The 19,993-nt window shown below is 41.9% G+C and overlaps 1 protein-coding gene across 3 annotated transcripts in view; it reads right to left on the reverse strand.

Annotated features, from left to right (window-relative positions):
• Positions 1-19,993, reverse strand: part of LOC111569377 (cytosolic carboxypeptidase 4) — a 179,964-nt gene that overhangs the window by 79,277 nt on the left and 80,694 nt on the right. For all 3 annotated transcript variants that reach the window (XM_055009139.1, XM_023271441.3, XM_055009140.1), the window contains one exon: positions 9,679-9,795. In XM_055009139.1, coding sequence (XP_054865114.1) covers positions 9,679-9,795 — 117 coding nt within the window. The remainder of the gene's footprint in view (positions 1-9,678; positions 9,796-19,993) is intronic.

A 19,993-nucleotide genomic window follows, 5' to 3' on the forward strand; every position in this document is an offset into this window, starting at 1 on the left:
AAAATGGGAACCACCATCCCGGTTGGCCACTCCACAGGCACCAAGCCCGATGTCCATGTGACACTGAAGAAATGTATCAGCCAAGACAGTCCGACAATGTCCAGAGCCTTCAACGTCTCAGGGTGAATCTCATCCACACCTGGCGCCTTGCCACCAAGGAGTTTCTTAACTACCTCGGCGACCTCTGCCATTGATATGGACGAAGATTCCCCCGAGTCTTTAGGCTCTGTCTCCTCCAGAGAGGATGTGTTTATTGGATTCAGGAGTTCCTTGAAGTCCCCAGTATGGGTCAGCAGTTCTCCACCCCAACTGTACACAGCCTGAGCAAAGCCCTGCCTCCCCTTCCTTCCAGAACTTCCTCAAGGCCAACTGAAAGTCCTTCTCCATAGCCTCTCCAATCTCCTCCCACACCTGAGTTTTAGCTTCCACAACTGATGCAGCTGCAGCCCTTTTGGCCAATCAGTACCTGTCAGCTGCTTCAGGGGACCCCCCAAGCCAGCAAGTCCCGAAAAGCCTCTTTTTCCAGCTTGGCTTCCGTCACTGCTGGTGTCCACCAGCAGGTTTTTGGGTTGCTGCCGTGAGCGTCACCAGTGCCCTTTTGGCCACAGCTCCTAACAGCTGCTTCTGCAATGGAGGCTTTGAACATGCCCCACTCGGACTCCATGTTCCCAACCTCCCCTGGGTTGCAGGAGAAAGGGAGGTGGAAGTTGAAAACCCCACAGACAGGGTCCTCCACAAGACAGTTCCAGTTCACCCTCACTACACGTTTGGGTTTACCAGGTCTGTCCGGTAGTCTTCCCTACATTGGATACAACTCACCACCAGGTGGTGATCAGTTGAGAGCTATGTACCTCTCTTCACTCGCGTGTCTGAGACATATAGCTGCAGGTCTGACAATACGACTTTGAAGTCTATTATCGACCTTTGGCCTAAGGTGATTTGGTACCAGGTACACTTATGAGCAACCTTATGCTCAAACATGGTGTTTGTTATGGCCAATCTATGGTTAGCACAGAAGTCCAATAACAAAACACCCCTTGGGTTCAGTTCAGGCCGTTCCTCCCAATCACCTCTTTCCAAGTTTATCCATCGTTGCTCACATGAGCACTGAAGTCCCCCAGGAAAACTATGGAGTCCCCCTTCTCCTTGTTGTGCTTTCATGAAGTCTTCTGAATTGCTCTTTGTCTGATCTCTCCCCCAGGACCAATTTGCCTTGGAAGACCCTACCAGGGGTCAATGCACCAGACAACATAGCTCCCACAATTGTAGAGACACTCAAACCCCTCCACCATGAAAAGGTGGCGATTTGAAGGGGGGACTATTGCAGCAGACTTGTATATACGCCTTAATATCTCCCAAATCAAACTACATTTTATAAAGATCCAAAAAGATTAGTGAAATCGATGATTTAGACCAGGCGATTTTTAGAATTCAAAGCTGAAGCAAACCTGGGTTAAACCATTTTGTCATGTACCACTGGAAGATTAGTCCCTTTTTGGAGCACTATGCTGTTGTCCACTCATTGTGGACAAGGCATTTAGATTAGTTATTGTTCCTAAGTAATTGTACCAACACCATACATGAAAACATAAAGATATACAATATAAAATACTCATTTGAAACTCCTGCCTTCAAAACATTATCCAGGTAAAGTGATAGTGAGTGAGTGCTGAAGCCCCTCTGCCAGTTTGGGGGTTACAGCCCCGAGTAGTTCAAATACCACTGCTACCACTGAAATCATTACATTTGGCCCTAAGCACCTTAGAAACATTCTATTTAACCAGGTAGTTACTCTGGATGGCATTGCTTGGCCTTCAGTTCTACTATAAGAACCTTGGAGCTATTTGATCAGGATTTGTCCATCAGGACACATAAGACAAGTCTGTACATAAGTCTGACAGCCTATTTTCATCTATGTAATATTGTACAAATCAGGAATATCTTGTAACAGAGTGATGCTGAGAAAGTACTCCATGCATTTGTAACTTCTCGGCTGGACTATTGTAATTCCTTATTATCAGGATGTCCCCATAATTCTCTTGTAAAAATCCAGCTGATACAAAATGCTGCAGCCAGAGTTCTGACAGGAACCAGTGACAGAGATCCTGTTTCATAGACCAGTGGAAATTTGTGCTTTGCTCTCATGAGTCCTAAAATATTTGGTTATACCCACCGTGCCTTTGTACGACACAGAAAAGGTGAACTTGTGGTCTCTACATGAGTGGTTCCCATCATGAAGCATGGAGGCAGAGGTGTGAAGATGTGAGGGTGTTTTGCTGATGACACTGTTAGGGAATTATTCGAAATTGAAGGCACACTGAACCAGCATGGCTACCATAGCATCCTGCAGCAACCTGCCATCCCATCCGATTTGCATTAGTTGGACCATCCTTTATCTTTCCACAGGACAATGACCGCAAACACACCTCCAGGCCGTGTAAGGGCTATTTGACGAAGACGGAGAGTGAGGGAAGTGCTGCTTCAGATGATCTGGTCTCCCCCTTCACCTGACCTAAACCCAATCCAGATGGTTTGCAATGAGATGGACCTCAGAGTGAAGGCAAAAGGGACAACACGTGCTCAGCATCTCTGGGAACTCCTTCAAGACTGTTAGAAAACCATTTCAGGTGACTACCTCATGAAGCTCATGGAGAGAATGCCAAGAGTGTCAAAAGCAGTAATCAAAGCAAAGGGTGGCTATTTTGAAGAATCTGAAATATAAAACATGTTTTGACTTATTTCACACTTTTTTGTCTACTACACAATTCCATATGTGTTCATCCATAATTTTGATTCCTTCGGTGAGAACCTACAATGTAAATACAATACAATACAATACAATAAAATACAATAACTTTATTAATCCCTGAAGGGAAATTCAATTGTCTGGGGTTTCATCTGTTTACTTTAGAATTAAATAGTCTAATTGCTGATTGTAAGACAGATTTTCTGAATCTTTCTGTCCTGCAGCGCAGGGATAGGAGCCGTCCACCACCGATGTGCCATTGCTCATTCAGGCAGATATGAAGTGGATGATCCATGTTTGTCAGAATGGCCTCCATCTTGCTCAGTGCACATCTCTCCACCTAATCCTCCAATGAGTTCAATCTGATTCCAACCACAGAGCCAGCTTTTTTAATCAGTTTGTTCAGATGCCTTGCATCCTTGTTTTTTATACTGCCTCCCCAGCAGACTGCAGCACAAAACGGGACACTTGCTACCACAGACTGATAAAACATCTGCAGCATCTTACTGCAGATGTCTAATGATCAAAGTCTTCTGAGGCAAAAAAAAGTCGGCTCTGGCCCTTTTTGTAGATGAAGTCCACGTTTTTAGAGCAGTCCAACTTATTATCAAGGTGGACACCTAAATATTTATACAATGTCACCACCTCGATGTCCATGCCACAAGTGTTCACTGGCTGAAAAGGGGTTTGGATCTGCGGAAATCGATGATCATTTCCTTTGTCTTTGAGGCGTTGAGTAGCAGGCAGTTTTTATGACTCCAGTCACTGAAGGCACTTATCAGATCCCTGTATTCAGCTTCATGTCCATTTCTGGTACATGCCACAATAGCAGTGTTCTGAATGTGGCAGGACTCAGTGCTGTATTTGAAGTCTGCGTGCATGTATACAAACAGACGTGGACAAAATTGTTGGTAGCCCTTGGTTAATGAAAGAAAAACCCACAGTTGTCACAGAAATAATTTGAATTTGACAAAAGTAATAATAAATAAAAATTCTATGAAAATTAACTAATGAAAACCAAGCATTGCTTTGAACCGTGTTTTAACAGAATTATTTTAAAAATGAAATCATGAAACAGGCCTGGACAAAAATGATGGTACCCCTAGAAAAGACTGAAAATAACGTGACCATAGGGACATGTTCAATCAAGATGTGTCCTCTAATTAGCATCACAGGTGTCTACAAACTTGTAATCAGTCAGTCGGCCTATTTATAGGGTTACAAGTAGTCACTGTGCTGTTTGGTGACATGGTGTGTACCACACTAAACATGGACCAGAGGAAGCGAAGGAGAGAGTTGTCTCAGGAGATTAGAAAGAAAATTATAGACAAGCATGTTAAAGGTAAAGGCTATAAGACCATCTCCAAGCAGCTTGATGTTCCTGTGACTACAGTTGCACATATTATTCAGAAATTTAAGATCCATGGGACTGTAGCCAACCTCCCTGGACGTACCCGCAGGAGGAAAATTGATGACAAATCGAAGAGATGGATAATACAAATGGTAACAAAAGAGCCCAGAACAATCTCAAAAGACATTAAAGGTGAACTCCAAGGTCAAAGTACATCAGTGTCAGATCACACCATCTGGCGTTGTTTGAGCCAAAGTGGACTTCATGGGAGACGACCAAGGAGGACACCATTGTTGAAAACAAGTCATAAAAAAGCCAGACTGGAATTTGCCAAACTGCATGTTGACAAGCCACAAAGCTTCTGGGAGAATGTCCTATGGACAGACGAGACAAAACTGGAACTTTTTGGCAAGGCACATCAGCTCTATGTTCACAGACGCAAAAATGAAGCATATCAAGAAAAGAACACTGTCCCTACTGTGAAACATGGAGGAGGTTGTGTTATGTTCTGGGGCTGCTTTGCTGCATCTGGCACAGGGTGTCTTGAATCTGTGCAGGGTACAATGAAATCTCATGGCTATCAAGGTATTCTAGAGAGAAATGTGCTGCCCAGTGTCAGAAAGCTTGGTCTCAGTCGCAGGTCATGGGTCTTGCAACAGAATAATGACCCAAAACACACAGCTAAAAACAGCCAAGAATGGCTAAGAGGAAAACATTGGACTATTCTGAAGTGGCCTTCTATGAACCCTGATCTAAATCCTATTGAACATCTGTGGAAGGAGCTGAAACATATCATCTGGAGAAGGCGCCCTTCAAACCTGAGACAACTGGAGCAGTCTGCTCATGAGGAGTGGACCAAAATACCTGCTGAGAGGTGCAGAAGTCTCACTGACAGTTACAGAAATTGTATGATTGCAGTGATTGCCTCAAAAGGCTGGGCAACAAAATATTAAGTACCATCATTTTTGTCCAGGCCTGTTTCATGAGTTTATTTTTTAAAATAATTCTGTTAAACCACGGTTCAAAAGCAATGTCTGATTTTCATTGGTCAATTTTCATAGAATTTTTATTTGTTATTACTTTTGTCAGATTCAAATTATTTCTGTGACCATTGTGGGTTTTTCTTTCATTAACCGAGGGCTACCAACAATTTTGTCCACGTGTGTATATATGTGGTGTGAAAATACATAATACATTATATATATATATATATATATATATATATATATATATATATATATATATATATATATATATATATATATATATATATATATATATATATATATATATATATATATATATGCATGCGTTAGCATCTGCATCACACACACGCCACCCTGTTTGCTTTGTTCCTGCCTACAGCCTGTCTGTACCTGCCTCCAGCCCCACATCGGCATTTTTTCAGCCTTCGCCGGTTTATCTCGCTGGACTCTGATCCCCTGAGCCTGACAGTAACCCTTAGTTTAACGCCCCCCTGCACCGTGATTATCCACAGTTTGTGAGTTTTGCTTAGTTAGTTTATAATAGGTTTTCCGAGATTTCTCCTCTGTTGTTCGTTTAGGCCTTTTCCTAGGTTTATGTAGTTTTGCCCCTTTTCCTCTGAGGGGAAAACAGAACAGGAGTGAACCAAACCTAGTTCAGTTTTGGTTTTCTCCTGTTCCCCTCACCAGAGTTTCCCCATCATGAATTGGTTTGTGTTTACTTTCTTGTTAAATAAAATTTGTTTGTGTAATCAACTTGCCTCTGTCTGCTCTGTTAGGTACATTGTAACAAAAATTTCCAGTACAGGCCTTTCAGTTTGGCATGCATGTTGTGATGACCCTTAAGGTCATCTTTATTGTGGCTTTAATAGTTTCTTTCTGTTGATTCTACAAGTTGCTGCTTAATCAGAAGCACATATGGGCCTCAGTGTGTTCCCAGGTTACTTAAGTGCTAGCTAATCACTCTCTCTGCTTCACTCCACAGGCACTTCACAACCAGGTCTGATTATAATGTTTTTTTCCTTTAATAAGATTTGGTTTCCATTTACAACACCTGCACAGACATTTTTCACACATGCATCGCACACACACCACTGACTGCTGATTCACACAGTCCCACACTATTTTTGCTTCGTGGCAGCCTCTCCCTCTCCTTCCTTTGCCCATTCTCTGCAGGTGGGCATGTGTGAGGTGTGTGCACTGTGGTGTGTGTCATTACAGCCCACTGGATAATCACCTGAGTCAGAACACCTGTGGTGCCTCCATCTGATCACAATCACCTCCTGCCATAAAGCTGGGCTCAGTTCATCACTCTACGGACTGGTATACAGCATCTCTGGACCTCAAACACCTTCCGCTATCATTAAATTGTGTTTGGGAACACAACAGTTTCTCGGTTAACTACAATGACAAAGGATGAGGACAGATGGACAGATGTAGGCTTAATGCCGGTGTTCAAGACTAACTGGGGTCAGGTTGACTGGTCATATTCCGTAAGCAAAGCAGCTATTACAATGGCAATGTAGATCATAGGTGACTATGTTGACATTTGTTCAAAACAACACAAATGTCAAAAACCTGCTGCAAAAATGTTCTTGTTGTCTAAAATTCTACAATTTCATTTAGCAGATGCCTTTACCCAAAGTGATGTACATCTCAAAGTAAATACAACACAAGCAAGGATCTAGTCAGGAGAAAACAACCTAGACAAGTGCCCTAAAACAGCTTCAACACTGGTTCAACAAATCGCTATTGCTCTGTTCTGAGTCAAACTTGTTCACTCTTAAAGTGAAATACACAGTTTAATAGGGGCTTAAATCCAGTTGAGTGTAACGATCTACACCAGGTTAACTTGTGACACATCAGTATGTGGCTTCAGTTAATGGTGAGACAGACACAACACTAACAGTACTGCTACTGTTTTCAAAGATGACTACAATTAAACGAGCAGATCTGAGTTGTTCTACTTTTAAACACATTTTAAGTAAAACAACCTGATTATAAAAACCATCTGACCACATTTTAGCCAGCAATTTATCATTAGTGCCTTTAGAATGTTGATATGCATCATCTGATTTTTTCACATTTTTCAAGTTAATCAACATTCTATAGAATACCAAATTAAATGTATTGAGACCATTTCTAAGAATATGGAACAACAATACAGAGAAGAGAATACACACCCCTATACTAGACTGTCAGACTGTCAGCTGCTGTTTGAAACAAGCGACACAATCTCACAATTTAAGACATGCAAAACAATAAAATAAGAATTCATAGAAATATAAACTAAGTAAGATCATGTTGCTACATTTGTCGACACTAAGTGAAATATACAAAGTTAATACACAGACATTCAGAATATAAAATAAAATGAATACATTTACCACACATCAAAGCAAAACATATATGTATCACTAGTACATGCCTTCATGGGTTTTCATGCATATGCATGTAATCATATAAAGGCATATACATATCACAACAAAATCTGGCACAAACTCATATGGTCTAATTAGACATGTGCTCAAGTAACACTTGCAAACAGAGCTAGCTAGTGTTCCTAAAATTTCGAACACTTGGGAAAATTGGCTAACTGATGCACTCAAGAGCCAGACATGGTTATACACTCCGTACAAGTAGATTTTGTTAAATTGGTGACTTTTGAATTCAATAATTTATAAACCACTGCTGGATATCTGCCTGTTCTGTTAAAATTTTGATGTTAGTGGATTTGAATAAGGCAGTATAGCTACAATGTGATCTAAATCTTTCAATACTTTATCAATATATTGATGTTTTAATTTAACACTTCACATTTTATTATCGCATGGTTTAGTAACCTTGATGTCAAAATAACATGCACACCGTGTGCTGGTCTCCTGTCTCCACTGCAATAACGTTTTAACATTAATCAGTACCAGTCACATCTCCATTGACTCAAACTTCGCTCTTGTAGTTTTTCTTTCATGTAGCCTGACAGTGGGTGAGTTTTAAAATGAGAACACTTCTTATTTCCAGATACTTTTGTCAAGACCAAAATTAATAATACAACAGAAATCTCATTTTAAAGATGAAGTTATTCGATTATTTCTTTCCTGGACAATCGTAAGGGGTCCTGAAAGCCTACAAAACATCTGTTTCAGAAATGCTAGTATCACCAATTAATTGGAACTCCAGTTAAACTTGGCATTTTCAACTGCAATTGGGTATGTAACTGATTGTATGTCAAATTTTCTCACTCATTTGTGACACCCTCACCCAAATATAATCATCATTGCAAACTTCAGACCCATATCCAACCTCCCATTCCTCTCCAAGGCCCATGAAAAAGTTGTTATTGTCCACCTTCAGGACCACCTCAAACACATCAGTCCAATTTTGTTACGCCCACAGCATAGAAACAGCCCTGGTCAAAGTCACCAATGACCTGCTAATGACAGCTGATTCGGGTTCACCTTCCCTTCTCATCCTCCTTGACCTGTCTGCTGCTTTCGACACCACTGACCACCCCATCCTTCCATTGGATTCCATGACACCGCCGTACTTTGGTTCACATCCTACCTTTCTGAGACAACTGAGTATGTTTTCATGAGTGGCTCAAGGTCCAGGACTCCCACCATCACCTATGGGGTCCTCCAAGGATAAGTGCCATACTCTTCACTCTATACCTGCTACTCCTTGGCCAATTCATCAGTCACTTTGGAATATCATTTCACTGCTATGCTGATGACACTCAGATTTGACACTCAAATTGACACCTATCCCTCATCATAATCGTCATCACCTCTTTCATCACTCTCCACACTCACAGCCTGTCTGGAGGAGGTAAAGATATGGATGAAACACATTTGGGTATTAGATTTGACTCTCATCTAACCTTTGAAGCTCATATTACACACCTCTCCAAGACTGCCTTTCACCACCTCAGAAACATTTCAAAACAAAGTCCCACTCTTACTCTCATTGATGCCAAGAAGGTCATCCACGTCTTAGTCTCCTCTACACTGGATTATTGCAATGCTCTTGTCATCAGATTCCCCAACAGAAGCATCAGAAGGCTGCAGTATATTCAGAACAGTGCAGCTCCTCACCCCATACACCTCAGCACGATCCCTCTGCTCCTCCAACATCTACCTCCCCAACCCATCATCAATCATTATTATTATTATTATTATTATTATTATTATTATTATTATTATTATTATTATTATTATTATTTTAACTTTCAGTTTCTTTATAGCTCTCATGAGAAATCATTATAACAGTCTGTGTATGTTCGATTTGTAGCAGTTCCAACCACTTATTCAATTTGTTTTTACTTTGACATGTTTTGGAAATAACAAAATATGAAATAATCTGGAATATGTTGTTACAGTGCTTGTTCACAATCACGAGAGCTTGTAAACAACAAATCTCTGCAGAAAATACCAGAAGGTTCAGGCATGTGGGTTCTGTAAAATGTCTTGAAACAATTTGAATTGTAATTGGTGCTATATAAATAAAACTGAATTGAATTGAATTGAATGACATTGGCATACAGAAGCAGACACAGATAGTTGTATAACTCCATAAAATACACACAAACAGACATGTACCTGGAAGTCATGTGAAAGCTCAGGACAGAGGTGGCTGTACTGTTGCAGCAGCTCTTTAGGTCTGTCCAGGTCAGGGCGAAGACAAAGTTTGTTCAGGTCAGTTTCCAAATCATCATCCTGAAAAGAGAAACACACACACACACATAGTGATTGTAACGCCCTCCACATCTAACGCCAGTTAGTGGCAGTTTTTTCCTCCCTCTATCCCTCTCCCTCTCTCAGGAGAGCGTGAGCGCGGTGTGTGGCAATGCGAACAGTTGCTGCCAATCGGTGATTACGTGGAGGTAAAAATGATCAGCTGCCACTACTCTCCTCTGCTATGTAAGCCAGACGTTGCTCATTTACACGTCACCGGACGGTCGAACTACCTCCATCATTACTCATACTAACAGCTAGTGATGGGTAGATGAGGCCTCATGAAGCGTTGCGGCACATTACCCGAACTGTATTGATACTGGGTCGGTACTGTATCGCTCAATACTGACACCTGCTGGATCTTAAAAATCATTACAGGCAATGTCGACAGACTCAACTGACATCTGAATTAGAATCATCTTTATTGCCAAGTAAGTGGGTGCACACAAACTAGGAATTTGTTTCGGTGAAAGATGCAACAAAAACATAAAAGTTAGAATATAGAAATGAAATTATGATACTACTATAATAAAGAAATAATAATAATAATCATAATGATTAAAGAGCAAGCAAAAATGGTTGTCATCATTTTTCCCAGAACAGAATAGTGCAAACAGAATAGTGCAAATAGAATAATGCAAACAGAATTTAAGTTTAAAATATCTTTGATATCTTTAGATACAGTCAATAAATAATGTGATGTGTGTCATAACGTGAAAATCAAAGTGAAAATGTTGTGAATGTGAGGATACTTATGTACTTGTCTTTGAGGCAGGGAGGGGTATTTTTTAATGTCAATTTTTATTCAAAAAAATATGTTTTTCCAAGGTCTTGGCATTCAGAGGATTATGTTTTTTTGATGCAAGTTCTCCAGGTTTAGAGAACACCCGCTCACAAGGCACAGATGAGGTTGGTGTGCACAAAAATTGTAGGGACAGCCGTAAGAGGTTTGGCCTGTGTTCTTTTGGTTGTCCCAATATTTCAAAGAATCCTGGGATCTTGGAATGTTGCTCTCTGCCAGGTATCTCTGAACCTCAATGACTGAATCAGCCGTGGTGGTTTGCTTGTCAACTTCATTATCCAGGTGCTGCCACAGGTTATCTAAAAAACAATGAATTGGCATTTTAGTACATGATTTGCTAGCAAACAAATGCACAAATAAACAGATAAAGCTGAATAACATGCCTGAAGTGGGTTCCAACAGCTGTTGTAAAGAAGATCCAGGTTGTGGTTCAGTCGATGTGCACCCAATTACATCCACACATTTCGATTTCAGTCTACTGACTGCTTCACTACATTTGGAGGAACTACGAAACCCCAGTGATTTAAATCTGGGGTCTAGAAGTGAAAGGTGTTCGTGGAGGTGTATTGCTGCCTGTGTGTGCAAATTTGAAGCGTTATGCTCAAGTGCAAGATAGGACATTTTCATCATGGGGATAACCTTTGACCCTGAAGCTTTCTTCTCTTCAGACAAATCCACTGTAGCTTGATGGAAAGGAGCAAACACAAGCAGTGTTTCACCTATGATGGTGAACTCATCAGCCATAAGTGGAGTTATGTCTGTTTTTAGTCATCATGTAACCTTGCCAGCATTTGATATGTGCTGTTCCAGCATGTTGGCACCTCATTGATGAGTTTCAGGGTTGGCCGTACCATCTGTTGCTGCACTTGAGCAAGCTTCTCTTTGGCTGAGGTGATATAAGTGTAGGGATTTTATCACGTTTTACTATTAAATTCAGTGTGTGTGCAATGCAAACTGAATGCTGAATATGAAGACTTCTTGCGGATTAAATCATTTTTGGTGCTGCATTGATGCCAAGACACTTTACTTTATTAGTTATGGCCCAGTCATCCATCATGCCCCTTTTGACTTGGGCCAAATTGTCAGCAGTGTGACTTTGTGGAAAGTGTTTCACTCTCAACACAGATGTACACAACTGCATATTCTCATTAATGTAGTGACAGGTAAGAGGCATGTAAGCCTCTATGTTCACAGATGTTTACATGTCACCTGTTATACTCACTGCCACAGCTTGCTGTACTTCTGTTTTCACTCGTTCTTGTTCCTCCTCATATTTTTTGGCCATCATTTCTTTGACAGTCTGAAAATTAAACCAAGTTAAACTAAAAGCAAATCAATGTATTAAAATCAAATATTAAACAAACTGGGTATATCAACTATCTCTCTAGACATTTTCTATACAAACCTTTCTGGTTGGCAAAAGATATGATGGCTCAAGGACGTGAAACAGTTCCCTGAAGCCCTCACTCTCAACAATGCTGAGGGGTTGGCAGTCCTTGAGAATGAAATTCAGAACTGCCTCGTCCAATGCATGCCTCCTGGAAGCTTGATGGTCAAAAATGAAGTGAAATAATAAAAATTATAAAAATGAAAAGTAATATGAATGAATTATCAATAAAGCGACCATGAGGAAGTTGTAAAATGTCTGTATACCTGTGTTTATTCTTGGTGTATTTGTGACCTCATTTTCATGCCTCGCTCTGTAGTGCCTCAGCATTGTTGAGATACTTTTATTGACGTAGGTAAGTTCTGTCGAACAAATACGATATTTAACCTGCAGAAAATAAAATGAATAGTTTAAAGTAAGAGTCACTTTGAAATGGATTTGAGTTCTGATAGATCACGTGGAAAACGAGAGGAACAGGATGGAACAACAAGGGAATAAAAACAAATACGGTACCTTATTTGCCGATATAAGGTCAAAATGGTCCCACATGGCGGAAAACTTTCTTTTTCTTTCTGGCTCCATAATGGCTTGAAGCGAATAATTGCGGTTCAAAAGATCTGTAATTTTTTTGGCAGAGATGCATCCGTTGACAGACGCACTTTCTTATAAACACAGTTTGGCACCTCAGTGACAGGCTAAACAGTAGCTGTATTGGTCACGTTACTTTCTTAAAGCGATACATACACCGACATGGCGTTTCACTCTATGAGCTCAACACATGCGCTGATGCATCGGTGTTGCCGGACCCATCACTAACAGCTGTTCTTGTGCCCTTTAGTCATGGACCTCCACCTGCCTGCAATCACTCACCTGGATCCTCCATCTGCCTTCCATCGTCTGTGCCACCCAGATCTCCACACACCCACAGACCCTCCAGCTGTAGCACCTATCCATCTCTCGTCTCCATCCCAGCCGCATACAACCTCCGCCTGGCTTCCCAGCTCCACTCAATCTCCACACCCAGTTTAGTTTAGTTGTTTTGTATAGCATTTTCTAGGTTAGTTGTCAGCTGTTTGGCTTTGTGTAGCATTTCTAGCATTGTAGCCATTTTGGCATAAGTAACAGTATTTCTCCTAGGATTTAGGCTTGTGTCTGCAGCCGTTGTCGACATCTGTAGCTTCGGGCTTTCTGGAAAGTTGTAAGTAGTTCTAGTGCATTCTTGTTTATTCCTGTTAAGCCATTTTGGCATCCAATCTGTCTAGCAGCTATTGTGTAGCTCTGTTTGGCTCTCCTGCCCTTGTGTTACTTTGTACTGGTTAGTTTTTTAAATTTGTCTATTTCTGACTGTAGTCTGATTTACTGGTGTTATTCCACCGCACCCCTAGACAACTCCCTAGCCATTGGCAGTTGTGTTCTCAGTTCAGTGTAACCTGTATCTTGATTATTCTTGTAAATAAACCATTGTAAATTTAGTCTGTTGTTTCTTTGTTGCGGGCTGCACAGTAGCGTAGTGGTTAGCACTTTCGCCTTGCAGCGAGAAGATCCCTGGTTCGCGTCCCGGCTTTCCCGGGATCTGTCTGCATGGAGTTTGCATGTTCTCCCTGTGCATGCGTGGGTTTTCTTCGGGTACTCCGGCTTCCTCCCACAGTCCAAAAATATGCTGAGGTGAATTGATCATTCTAAATTGCCCGTAGGTGTGAATGTGAGAGTGATTGTTTGTCTATGTATGTAGCCCTGCGACAGACTGGCAACCTGTCTAGGGTGTCCCCTGCCTTCGCCCGAGTCAGCTGGGATAGACTCCAGCCCCCCCCGCGACCCTAGTGAGGATTAAGCGGTGTATAGATAATGGATGGATGGATGGGTTTCTTTGTTGCCTGCGCATGAGTCTTTGCATTGGCATTGTAACACTGACTCACGACAAACAAGCATCAGTGTGAAAATATCTTTGCAACAATAGCCAATATTAGAATCAAAATTGGCATCAGAAACAATGGTGGAAATAATACATATAAAACTAAGACAAGGATCCATGAACAGCATGTTTAAGTCTCACTAAAATATAAAAAGGTCTCTGAATTGTCCACAAGAGCCCAACTACATTAGAGTTACGGCCTGTTTTGACTGCACACGTCATGAAAAACGAAATAAATATTGTCTGTCATCACGTTTATAACCCTTTATAGCTGAAGCTGTCACAATAAAAACATTTTGATTATGTAATTTTTCACAGCACAAAAACAAATGAAGAATTCATCTGCAAGCATGTTGTGGGATTTTGAGATTGGCCAAATGTTAAAAGTAGGAAAATAGGATGTTTAAATCAGACTCAAGTACAAACAATGATAAAACACGAAATGTAAACTGAATTACTGGACATCTGTTACAGGCTGGGCTTAGCCCCGCCCCCTTTCTGGCGCCCGTTCTCCTGCCGGTATGTCGCCGTTCTGCGGGGCTGTCTGCAGCTGCTGATCAGTGGATTGGTCGAGACTGCGAGAGCACCACACCATTAGCGCATTTCCATCTGCTGCTATGAAGACCGGCTTCACATGGCAGGGGACGGTGGATCGTACTGTCTCAGTTTGTGGACAGGCTCAAGACGGACGAGTCCTGGGAAGCCCAGCAGCCTGCGTTCCTCCCCTGTCGTCCTCAAGTGAAGGACATGGACCCCTGTCGCCCTGGCCAAGTAAGGGCGTGGACCTTTCCCCCCTCCCTGGACTGCCCCGACCGGCTGACGAGGGCCTCCCGGACTGCTGCTCCCTGGAGCCTGACCCCATCCCCTCCATTCTGCGAGTGAGTGCTGGCGATTGTATAAAGATTCTGTTCAATAAATTCTGTTGATCTGCTTTCCGAGTCGTTCTGCGTGATCTCTCTGGGGTTCCCAAATTCAATTACACCGTGACAACATCAATCAGGCATAACGTTATGACCACCTGCCTAATATTGTGTTGGTCTACTGTATGCTGTTAAAACTCCTCTGACCCAGTGGGGCATGGACACAGGGCCTCTCTCCTGTGGCACCAAGATGGTGACAGTGAATTCTGTGGATCCTGTGGGTTGCAGGGTGGGACCTACCCAGATCAGGGTTATCCTGACACATCCCACAGATGCTCAATAAGATTTGGATCTGTGGAGTGTGGAACCCGGGTGAACACCTTCGCTCTGTCATCTTCCCCAGGCCGCTCCTGAGCAGTTTCTGTGGTGGAACGGGGTGCATTGTCCTGCTGAGCGTGACAACTAGCATCAAGAACTGCTGTTACCATGAGGTTGTCAAACATCACATGAATGTTAGGACACAAGGTTTCCCAGCAGAACGTTGCATTGGAACAAGATGATTGATGTTAGTCACCTCAACTGTCAGTGGTCATAATGTTATGGCTGATCAGTTTGTATGCACTCAACAATCCTCTGCAAACGTATACAAGACGACAAAGTTGGAAATACAAGCTCTCTCTCTCTCTCTTTTTCTCTCTCTCTGCATGTGTGTTTGAGTTAAAATGAAGAAGAATGGGATATGGTTTTGAAAAGAGTTTGCAAAAGTAATGATACTTCCTGGTATTTAAACACACATGCTATGCTATAGCGTTAGCAAAAGCGTCAGGCTCTTGTATCTGCCCTCATTGTGTGAAGATCAAATTGGGCAAAGACCTGTGAGTCTACCTGTGCGAGTCCATGAGCCAGGACACCTACTGGGTAGTCTTTTCCTGCTTTTTATATATAACCTGCCTCATCTACCATGTGCTACAACACCATCCCTTTTATCTAAGGGTTTCCAAAAAAAAGAAAAATGCATTTGCAACAAAAAACACAACCCTGCAAACTTCTGTTCACTCACAAAAGCCTCCACTACTGGTATCTACTTCAACTTTGGCCTATGGAATTGCCAGTCAGCTGTAAACAAAACAGAATTAATCCAAACACTGGTTAATTTTTCAGATATTCAGGTATTAGCCCTGACTGAAACCTGGATCTGTCCAGAAAACACTGCTACACCAGCTGCTCTATCTGATGACTCCATCTACTCCCACACACCCTGTGCAGCTGAATGGGGAGGTGTTACAGGAGTCCTCACTTCCAATAAAGGCAAGTTCACTAAGCTCTCTCTGCCAAACAATAACTCTGCATTTGAATACCATGCAATCAGTGTCACTGCATCAGTTAAGCTATTTGTTGTTGCCATATACCGCGCTCCAGGGTGTCAACTAGCCAACTTTGTAGTCAAATTGGACATGTTACTTTCAGCCATTCAGGACTATGACAACAAGTGGTGACTTGTTGTCATGGAAGACATGAATATCCACACAATCAAAGCCCAAAGAAGTGACTTTCTGTCACTTATGGCATCATTTGATCTCAAGCAGATCTGCACCTCTCACACACAAAGCAGGAAACACACTAGACTTGATATTCTGCCGAAACTGCTCCACAACAAATCTGAGTGTCACTCCACTTCATCTGTCAGACCACTGTAATATTCAATTCACTGTCTCCTCACCAGAAGACTTACCTGTTCTTCTGCAAATGGTCTTCTTCCACCGCAACCTTCAGTCCCTCACACTGACCCAGCTTTCTGATGAGGTCTTGGCCTCCATAACATATTCTCCTCAATCCCACTGACCTAAGTGACTATCAAGGTCTAATAACATTTTTCTCCTCCAGTTTAAAAACTGCTAAGACCAAGTTCTATCAGGACAAGATCTGTGGCACATCAGCGGCTCGAAAAATGTTTTCTGCTTTTAACTCACTCGTCTACCCACCTCCTTCCCCACCCTCCACTCTGCTCACTGTAAACATGCTCGCCTCATTCTTCACGGAAAAGTCTCTGCAATCAGTAACCAGTTCTGTGAGCCTGACCAACTCACCATGCATCCGCCAGCTAATAGAGTCACACTGTCCTCATTATCACCTCTGACTGAGAAGGAAGTCTCTAAACTATTGCTGGACTCTTGTCCCACTACCTGTTCACTGGACCCGATACCATCCGACCTCTTACAAACCATTTCCCCAGCACTTAACCCTGTAGTAACACATATCATCAACTCCTCACTTGCTACATGTGTGTTCCCCACTGCATTTAAGCAAGTTTGAGTCACTCCAATAATTAAATAACCTACACTTAACCCAGCCCAGATTCAAAACTACAGACCAGTTTCGCTCCTGCCCTTCCTGTTTAAAATACTTGAGTGTGAACTGTCTTCAACCAAGTCTCTGCTTTTCTCTGTAAAAACAACCTGTATGACCCAAATCAGCCTGGTTTTGAACAGGGTCACTCCACCGAGACAGCATTCTTTTCGCTAACAGAATCTCTGTGTTCTGCAAGAGCTGCTGTAGAGTTGTTAGATCTGTCTAGAGCTGCAACTATCAATCGATTTATCGTCAAAACATATTACATCATCAAAAGTGGAAATGAGCATGCTATGCAACAGAAATAACTGTCCAGGCGGAGCGTGGAACACGGATGGACATTATGTATGCATGATACAGCGTTGACATCTGCGCTGCATCATCCGCTGTATTGTAAATGCAGATCTCCGCGCTATCCAGCATATATTATGTATGCATTTATTATATATGCACAATACAGCACAGATGTCCGTCCATGTTCCACGCTCCACCTGGACGGTTATTTCTGTAGCATAGCGCACTCATGTCTGCTTTTGATGATGTATAGTGCTTAGAGGATTCATTGATTCATCGTTAGTTGCACCCCTGATCTGTCCGCTGCTTTTGACACAGTTAACCCCCAAATCCTATGCTGCACACTTACTGAGCTTGGCATCTCAAGATCAGCCCTCTGCTGGTTCATGTCCTGCCTCTCAGGAAGATATTTCACAGTATCTTGAATGGGAGAAGTGTCTGAACTGCACAGACTATCCTCCCCTTCAGAGTATCTTGAAGGGGAGAAATGTCTGAATTGCACAGACTATCCACAGGTGTTCCTCAAGGGTCAGCACTCAGTCCCTTCTTCTTTTTAATATACACTGCTTCACTTGGTGCAATAATCCACTGCCATGGTCTCTTATACCATTACTATGCTGATGATATCCAGCTTCTCCTGTCGTTCCCCCAGCTAACCACATGGTCTCTGCCCGGATCTCGTCATGCTTTGCAGATATCTTGTCATGGATGAAAAAACACCACCTTCAACTCAACCTCTCCAAGACTGAGCTCCTTGTCATCCCAGCCAGACCCTCTATGCAACAAGAAATTAACATCCAACTTGACCCACAAAGTCTGCCAGAATCCTGAGTGGCATGATAGATAACTAATTAACCCTCAAGGCCCATGCGGTCTCTGTTGCTTGGTCATGTTGATTCACCCTGTACAACATCAGGAAGATCAGACCCTTCTTGTCTGAATCTGCAGCACAACTCCTGGTACAGGCTCTCATAATATCACACATTGACTACTGCAACTCCATACTGGCAGGCCTCCCTGCATGCATGGTTAGACCTCTGCAGATGACACAGAATGCAGCAACACATCTGGTTTTCAACCAGCCAAAAACAACCAGTCACTCCACTGTTCAGATCGCCTCACTGGCTTGCAGTTGCTGCCTGCATAAAATTCAAAACTCTGACACTTGGATTCAAAACTACAATGAAACAGCTCCTTCCAACCAGAACTCTCTCATTCAGGTCAACACTCCCTCCCACTCGCTATGCTCAATCAACAAAAGGTGCCTGATCCAACCACCACAACAGGGCCTGTCAATGGTGCAAGTCACCAAATCCTGTTTGATCTGCAGAATCCCTCTCAGAAAGACTGAAAACCCAGCTCTCCACTGAATACATTTGCACCTGACAGACTGCAGAAAATAACATAAAAAATTCAAATTAAAAATCCTATTACATCTGCACTGCCTGTCGGCACCACAGTCCCATTATCACACTTGAACATGTTTTATGGCTCGTATCCAGGTTATTTTCTCCTGACTAGATCCTTGCTTGTGTTGTATCTACTCTCAGATCTATGTAACTTAGGAAAAAAGCATCTGCTAAATAAAATTGTAGAATTTTAGAAGTATATAAGACGACCTAACGTGTTGTGTAGTTGGTTAAAATTTTGAGATTTTGCTTATTTTTGTGTTTACAGCCTCTGTATTGAATAAACATACTCATCAGACTCTGAAGACTGTTTGAAGACCCTTTCTGAAGACTTCAATATTTTTTGACTACAGATTTGACAAAACTATTTGATCAACACTGGCCTTTATCAGGCAGACTGAGTCACAACAAGCACATCCACCATGACTGTGATGATGAACAAAGTTGAAGTGCATAGTGTCACCTACTCTTCTGCAACTTGTAGAACAGGATTAAGTGGTTAGTTCGCCATATTGTATGTTTAGATTCAACACTGACTTGATGGCATCATACCAAAAGTCCCACATGTTGCAAATTTAAATTGGATATCTTACCATTTTACACAATGCATCTACTTGGAACAGTCTTACTGGCATCAATGGTTTTTCATTTGTCCACTGTTATACAGGGTGTCCATAAAGTCTCTTTACAATTTTAAGACTTTATTACAAAGGCAGTTGATAAGATAGCTTAACCAGATTTGTTTCATTGTAATCAGTGTTTATTAAAGTTTGTAATCACATTAAAAATTGTGTTTGAGGTATCCTGTTGATGAAAGACCTCAGACCAGTGGATTGGAAGGGATGGGCCAATTCCTTGGCCACCACGTTCACCAGATATCACTCCCTTGAACTTCTTTCTATGGGGATATGTTAAAGATATCATGTATCAAACAAAGATACGGGACATTACTGACTTGAAGCAAAAGATTTCTGATGCCATTGCCATTGATGAAGCTATGCTACAGCGAACACTGCAAGAAATCGAGTACCATCTTGATGTGCTTCATGCAACTAATGGTGCCCATATAGAGGTGAATTAAATGAAGTAGAAAAAACTTTGACAACCACTGATTACAATGAAACAAATCTGGTTAAGATATCTTATCAACTGCCTATGAAATAAATT

Source organism: Amphiprion ocellaris, chromosome 3 (genome assembly GCF_022539595.1).
Source record: "Amphiprion ocellaris isolate individual 3 ecotype Okinawa chromosome 3, ASM2253959v1, whole genome shotgun sequence".
Taxonomy (NCBI): Eukaryota; Metazoa; Chordata; class Actinopteri; family Pomacentridae; genus Amphiprion; species Amphiprion ocellaris.